Raw genomic sequence first — 8,279 nt, 5'->3', positions numbered from 1 at the left:
TTTTAAACAACTTCACAGAAATTCAGCTTGTTGGGACTTTATGTAACTTCGAATGTCTAAATTGACCGGACTATGACAGGCGAGCGATAGTATTAACGCCGGATTATGTCGGGGCGCTTCGCCCCCGCAGGAGGGTCGGGTTTGTGTGAAGTGAATTTTGTTGTACTTAACGTTAATGTATAAGTATGTTAAGCGTGAGAAAGCTTTCGTATTTACCGTTATTTGGGGGTATATTGATAAGTCGGTGGCAATTTTCCTTTTTCTCGCCTTCCCCGTCCATTTCTTCTTTCTGGTCGTCAATATTATGTCTTTCTTTTTAAAAGCGTCAGTGCATTCACAGAAGCACTACTTCTGCGAATGTTCATGGCGGTGGTGATCGCTTACCATCGGGTGAACCACCAGCTCAGGTACCCGCTTATGGCATTGAAAAATTTGAATTTGTAGTATAATTTCGTTATGCTAGTTAAAACCAACATTATATTGTTTTTTTGAATTTTCATTACATTATACGGTTATTTTGATTTTTCAGAAACATTTTTATTAATCAACAAATAACCTATTTTCGAACAGATTTCTTATTTTTAAATAAACCTTTATAATCTTACATCTCTATTAAACATATCAAAGTATTTAAACTTTAAATTCAACGGCACAAGGAGGCTCAATAGCAAAATACAATTAAAAAAATAACGTAACGTACGTAAAGTAATATTTAATACACAACTGCAATTGCTATTTTAATCCAAGTCAAAAAGGCACCAGAAGATTTTCATTAAAAATTTCCTTTAAAAACTAAACAATGGGTTTCCGAGTATTATTCAGGATTTCTAGACGATAATTTCGTGCTGTCATGTCAAAAGGGCAAGCAATGCTTCACTGGAACAATGTGTTCACTGATTCCAGCACAATACAACCCGCACTGTCGTAAAAACCGGTATAAATCACACACAGCCTTATTGTTTAGGACATACGGAACAAAATCGCATGTAATTTGCTTGTATAGAATCCTAAAATGGTTGTACTTGATATTGAAGTCATTGTCATCATATTATATATTTTGTTTGATTGATTTTAGAACGTATTCGTATGAGCATAAAGTTTAGTTTTGTTGGTGTTGCAACAAAGGTTCTGTTATAAATGGGAACAAATCAGAGACATCTGTGAGTAAAACTCGGTGCAATGTGACGTGTTATGTTTATAATTTCGGAAAATATGGGACTTGTATTGAGAAAGATTTTCATTAATTATGGTATAAGTTTTAAGTTTCATTTAAGATAGAAATGAAATAATAATGGGCTATGTCATCATTCAGTTTAAATTATTGCTTTTGTTGTGGTGTAAGTATTCAAACATACATATGTGACCATTTTTCAAATTGATACTGTGATTAAATCATTATTGTATTTAATACCTTAATACTGTAACATTATTTAAAAAACCAATACTTATCAATAGACTTTTTATAGTACGTAATAGTATACCTATAAACACAAAAGATTTCCTTCTGTTTGATTTCCTTATTTTTATAAAATACAATTATTTTTAAACTAAAAACTAGACCTTCAAATTGTCAGAACTGAATCAAAAAAAGATTTGACCACATGAGAGGCACCAGATTTCAAATTACAAATAAAATCCGAATCATAACAACCAGTTCATCCAGTTAACAGTCATAAGTAACACGCACAAAACAATACAGTGAAACTGATAACCTCCTCTTTTGAAGTTGGATAAAAATAATCACAGGCACACTACAAACACATTCCTGGACATAAGGGAGATGGATTAAAAGCAGCGACTTTTTAATCACAGGGGTCGGTTCGCCCGAGCGCGCGCCGCGCGGAGTTATATTCCTTCATGCATAGAGAATCCTATCCTACTAATATTGTAAATGCGAAAGTTTTTAAAGATGTGTGGGTGTTCGTTGCTCTTTCACGCAAAAACTACCGTACCGATTGCAATGAAATTTGGTACGTAGATAGCAGGACAACTGGAATAACACATAGGTACCTTTTTATCCCGATATACCTATGGGATACGGACTTACGCGGGTGAAACCGCGGGGCGCAACTAGTATTATATAATCATAATTTCGTATGAAAAAAAGCTTTGTTGACTTTTTCCTTGTTATCTTTAATTCAAATTTATCTTGTTTTTACTTTACGTAAGTAATAAAGTTTTTCACACGATTTTTTCGGATATGAAGAAATGGTTTTCTTAAATGTCATTAGGTAAGAACTTATAACAATACATATATCATTATTTTAGATTAAATTCTATGGATAAATGAATTAACAAAACAGTTTTATGAGACAATTTAAATAAATCAATGTTAAAATTATACAAACATTAAGCAACATAGTTATGTACCTATAACCTATATTCGCTTCCCAACAAGCACTTCCAGCCCGAGATAATATGTTTTTCACTATTCAACAGCATCGTTATTGTTACAGCAATTCTGCCGTACCGCGAGGACGCGAGCCCACAGACGCGCGAGTTTCTGGCGCGGGTCGTCGATGTGCTGTTGGACTTCATCCAACAAGTCAATGATAGGAACGAAAAGGTATATAAACTGTTTTTTTTGTATGTCTATCCTCTTTCAGGAGACGGATAAATCAGTTTAAATATTATGTTAAGACTTAGAAGTTTATTTGTTTGAATGTTTGTCCGTCGATCACGCTGAAACTACTGAACGGATTTTGATGAAATTTGGTATACAGACAGGATATGACTTGGCTGATAGCTATTTATTTCTATTAAATGCTCCCGTGGGATAAAACAGGAATAGACAATGACTTCATCATTTGTAAATATCCTAATTTTATGCGGGCAAAGCCGCGGACGGAAGCTAGTGTTTATATAAACAACTTGTACAGATCTTGGAGTTCAAAATGCCAGAGGAAATGCAGAAGATGCTAGATCTGCATCTGCCCGACGAGCCCCTGCCTCTAAAGCAGCTGTTGGAAGACTGCAAGACCACGCTGAAACACCAGGTGAAGACAGGTAAGTCATCATTTTAAAACTGACAATAACTGTCAAATAATAGGAAATTACATATTTTTTCTCTAACGTCAAACAAGAAGTATCGATTTCCTATTTCTTCTAAACATTAACATTAAAACGAGAATTTTTCCACACGATGATTAGTTGAAAAAGGTCTCGTAAAATAATGAAGTATCTGAGCTTAATGTCCCTGATGCAATTTCGAAACGTTTCACTATATACTATAAAGCCAAGGCCCTTTCCGCGTCTGTCTCTATATACAGCCTAGATCTCTAAAGATACACATCGCATTTTTATGGGTTTTTTTTAAATAGACAAAGTGATTCAAGAGAAACCTTTTTATTTATAATTAATTCTAGAAACTACTCCGAATTTAACGCATGAAGCCGCGAGCAAAAAAAAGCTTTATTTATAAATTGAATAAAACTCCAAGTGCGTTTTCGTTTTCAAATTGACAACTTTAAGTTTGAGTACATATCCCAAGTTTCATCCCAACAGAGAAGGCATTCCCATTTCCACGTCCGCAATTTGATCAGTAATTGGTGTATCATTCCGCGCTGTCGGCCACGAGCTATCATTCTGCAACATTTGTACATTTAATTGAATTGTTTGGCCCTGCGTTCGATAGGGGACGTAATGGCTGGAAAATGGTCCTTCGAGACTGGGAGAATTGTGCGGATGTAGATGTATCTATAGTATCTTTTACATTTGCTAAACTGAAACTTAATAAATGAAGAATAGTTTTATTACTCTATTATATAATCTTTGTCCATGTGGCCTAATTAATTCCTGTCCTATTGAATCTAGAAATCTAGTATCTGGGTGAGAAATTTAACTACATTAAATACCAATATTACCACCCTGCTCCTTAGTAGGTATAGTGGTTAACAGGTGAGCAGAACCGAGAGGTCCGGGGTTCGAACCCCGTAGGGTACTCACAAAAAAGTAAATAAGAATTTTTAAAAAGTTAATAATTATTATTAACAAAAAATAACAAACCGTCTTCAAATTGTCAGAACCAGACCAAATTTTAATAGTACAACATGACAGCTTCGAATAAGAGAAGCACCATCAAACACGGTTCACCCATTAAAGAATTACACAAACAAACACAAAAAATACTGTCGAATAAAGAACCTCCTCTTTTTTGCAATCGGTTAAAATTCGAATCGATTTTGTCAACTTTTTTATTATAGAAATAGTGTACCAGTTTTCATTCATACAAGAGATTCCACTTTTAGAGAATAAGACTTATTAACGAGTTTTAAACAAGATTAATTCCTTATATGATTTAACCCATATTGATCGAAGATCTATCCCGACGCTTCGAACACTTTACAGCGAGCGTGGTCGCGGGCAGACTGACACGTGTACATGTAACACTCGCGTGAAATCAAACACAAGAAAACACAACAAGATTCTATTTTTCTATCAAACAAAGAGTACCTCGGATTACACATGCACTATGCAGGTTTTAAGAGATTTCAACCGTCATCCAAATAGCGGAGTTACAAAGGAGCCCTCTCGGCCCGCATTGTCGAATTATATGCTCCATGGAGTGTGAGCGAGGGAGGCATTTGTACGATTTCTTTCATTTATTCTTTTTGCAGAAGACTTTAAACTTTGAAAATATAATTTTAGCGCAAACGTGTAATGGTGCATTTTTAGTCTGTTTATCCAACTAATAACACGCTTTTATCGTAGAATCGTCTTAATTACTATTAATCTGGAAGATTGTTTGATTTTCTGCTAATTTTATTCATGTTTTGGTGCTACATAAAGGTCTAAGGACATGTAAATTGTATGTATACATGCTATTTAGATAGTATTCGGGATTTAGTATTTTACATTTGTGTTTGTTGCCTTTCGGATCAATCGATTACTTTTAAATACTCCCATTTCATATAATTATACATCCTCTTTTTATATTTATTGCTTTGATTGTGAATTTTTGAAACCCTCTTTCGTTTATTTCTTCTTATCTATAGATATATCACTTGAATACAGGTAAGTGTGAACAGGCGATTTTAATAACTACTATGGATATCAGAAAGCTTTAATCTAATATCGAAAGTTCTTAACTTAATGAGTAAAATGACAATAATAACTTTTTGAAATAAAACGACAATCGTCCAAAATTTTCATAAAAATTAATCGCCAAATTGTTGCTAAGCGTTTTAATACAGAACTGACCAATTCGACTGTTTTTTTTTTTCTCTCTTTGTTATGGCATAAGAAAGGATGTTATGGAGAGAAAGTACGTACCACGGGTGAAGCCAGGGCGGACCGCTAGTCTTATAATCTATATTCTATTATATATATAAAAATGAAACCCGTTTTCTTTGGTCACGGCTTCACGCGTGAATGGCTGGACCGATTTCACTAATTCTTTTTTTGTTGTATTTGTTATTATTAGGAGAAGGTTTTTAAACATTATATATATAAAGAAAAAAAATAGTAAGAAAATCTCTCAGAAATATTGAAAAATGTACTAAATATACATTTTGTATATTTTAAAAAACGCGAGTCACAAATGTCAATGTCATTCACAGCCATAGATTATATTTATATAAGGAGTTGAAATAGGGAGATGAAAGCGATATAACCGAATACCACACGGGAGAAGCCGCGGGCGGAAAGCTAGTATTATATATAAATGACCTGTCACGTTGTTTATCCGCGATGGACACATAAACTACTCAACCGATTTTATTCAAATTTGCGCACCATGTGCAGTTTGATTCAACTTAAAAGATGGGACAGTGCAGTCCCGTGTCCCCTCGTGGGGTATGGGGCAGATGACATACATCTGTTTCACTGATCGATTTTCTTAATTTTTCATTTTATTTAAAATTAAATACACACAAGAGATTAATATCACATTGATATTAGAGATAACATAATTACTTTTGTATTCAGATCTCAATCCAATCAAAAACGTGTACAATTTTATTAATTTTTTAAAATTATTTACATTGCGATATAGTTAACAACTTATTATAATTCCTATTACGCTTAAATTTATAACCTTACTAATCTGCGTGTATATATTTGCTTGTTTATAAGTAAGTATTACATTCATATTGTAATCTTTATGGACAAGTAGGTGATCAGCCTTCTGTGTTCTGCCAGACTGTCACATTTTCTTGGGCGTCCTCACCGGGAATCGAACTCAGGACCCCTCGGTTCTACGCTCACGCGTTAACCACTGTACCGAGGAGGCGGTCAAAGATAGGACAGTTATTATATCATCGTCAGCCCATGTTCCCACTGCTGGGACACAGGCCTCCTATGAGGGTTCAGGCCATAATCCACCACGTTGGCCAAGTGCGGGTTGGCAGATGTCACATATCCCCGAACTTTTTGATTCTTGGACATGCCGGTTTCCTCACGATGTTTTCCTTCACCGTTTTAAGCAGTGTTGATGTTATCCGCATGTGCAGATTAATTGAAAAGTTTATTTCCTGCATTCTCGCCCAGTTTCGAACCCCACTAATCGATTTTGAAGTCTTAGGTTGTTGCCACTGAGCCACCACCGCACATAGTTATTATAAAGTTATCATATCAATAACTATAAATGACTTCCCGGGCGGAGCCGGGGCGTGCAATAGTAGGATAGCTACTAATATTATAAATGCGAAAGTTTGTAAGGATGTGTGTGTGTTTGTTGCTCTTTCACACAAAGACTACTGAACCGATAGCAATGAAATTTGGTACGTAGACAGCTGGACAACTGGAATAACATATAGGCAACTTTTAATCCCGATATTCCTACGGGATACGGCCTTACTCGGGTCAAACCGCGGGGCGCAGCTTGTTATTATATAAGAGTATTCCTTATAGGGGCATGCTGGAGGCACTTCGCGATGGCGCTAAAGTTACACAATTAATGTCAGTCACGTGGCCGGGCTTAATTTGCCCCCAAAATAAAACAATGGCGCCATAATCCGATGTAAAAGCCACTTGATTTAGCTAGAGTGCCCTAATATTACGCAAATCATTGGATTATGGGAGAGGGTGACCGTGCGTCCGACTTTTTGGGGATGTTCTTGTTTTTAATTAAATAATTGTTGTTGGAAGTTTATGTGAATTTTGTTCGATAGTTTATAAAACCAAGGAAATAGATTCGATTGCATTAAAAAAATAATAATCAGATTTTATATTATTTTATGCGGTCAGATTACAAATACTCTTCGATAATAGAACAATTCGTCTTAATATTAGAACATCTGAAGAGATGTTTCATGAGCAAATCTCATAAAACACTAAGTTAGGTTAGTAAACCACATATCATTAAGACAACGTCTAATATATAAAAAAAAATAAAAGAAATAAATAATAATAGCATGTGATGTTCGAACAAATCTTCGTTTTTATAATAATTATGGGTTGCTTGGAAGAAATTGCTGTCTTAGCGATAAGGCCGCTTATTTGTACGCAATTGTGCCGTGTGTTTGTGTCCTTTTTATATTTGTCCTTTTGTATTGGTGCAAATAAAGAGTTCATCCATCCATGTTATATCCTATTTTTTTTCCTTATTTTAATGTTTCATGTGTGCAATAAATAATAATTCATTTTGTTTCATATATGTAAATAATTAAAAAAACATCCAACTTAATTTTTTGTTTGATTTTACGTGAGTTACAATAATTCGCCTGTAAAATCCGTTAAACAGTCTTCACTCTTTATCCCGCGTAAATCAAACTACCATTACCCTATAAGGGTCTGTGTGATGGATCCCCGCTTGGACCGCAGCCCGGGATTATCCCCATTGTCGGCAGATAACGGCCATATTGTTGTGGAAATTTTATCATTTTCCAATTTTTTCCCGCCATAATGTGTGCTTTACTGCGAAATGCTTTCAGCGGAATACTAAAAATATATAAACAGTATTTTTATATCATAATTATTACATATTACTTATCGATATACTATTACAATTTTTATTTATAGCAAAGTAGTATTCCCAGTCGCAGATTTTTAAATCTATACGTTTCTTTTAACCGACTTCAAAAAACGTGAAGGTTTTCCATGTGACCGTTTTTTTTTTGTGTTTCTTACCTCATAACTGTTTACGCAGTTCGCCCAGTATAAATTTATGATTTTTTATTTGAAAGCTGGCGCCTTCCATGTCTCCACCACAGATAACATGATTCTATACTAGTATATGTAGCCTTATTTAAATTTGATCTACCTAAATTTAATTTTTAGTTTTATAGCATTGAAATGCTTTATAAATGAGAAATTTTGAAAGAATAGAAAAATTTGATCAC

General features: G+C 34.5%; 1 protein-coding gene across 2 annotated transcripts in view; it reads left to right on the top strand.

Annotated features, from left to right (window-relative positions):
• Positions 1-8,279, top strand: part of LOC119836448 (glutamate decarboxylase) — a 36,147-nt gene that overhangs the window by 10,001 nt on the left and 17,867 nt on the right. For both annotated transcript variants that reach the window (XM_038361775.1, XM_038361776.1), the window contains 2 exons: positions 2,457-2,566; positions 2,880-3,006. In XM_038361775.1, coding sequence (XP_038217703.1) covers positions 2,457-2,566; positions 2,880-3,006 — 237 coding nt within the window. The remainder of the gene's footprint in view (positions 1-2,456; positions 2,567-2,879; positions 3,007-8,279) is intronic.

This window comes from Zerene cesonia, chromosome 24 (assembly GCF_012273895.1).
Source record: "Zerene cesonia ecotype Mississippi chromosome 24, Zerene_cesonia_1.1, whole genome shotgun sequence".
Taxonomy (NCBI): domain Eukaryota; kingdom Metazoa; phylum Arthropoda; class Insecta; order Lepidoptera; family Pieridae; genus Zerene; species Zerene cesonia.
The sequence above is the reverse complement of the archived record's forward strand: the minus strand, read 5'-3'. Positions and strand labels throughout refer to the sequence as shown.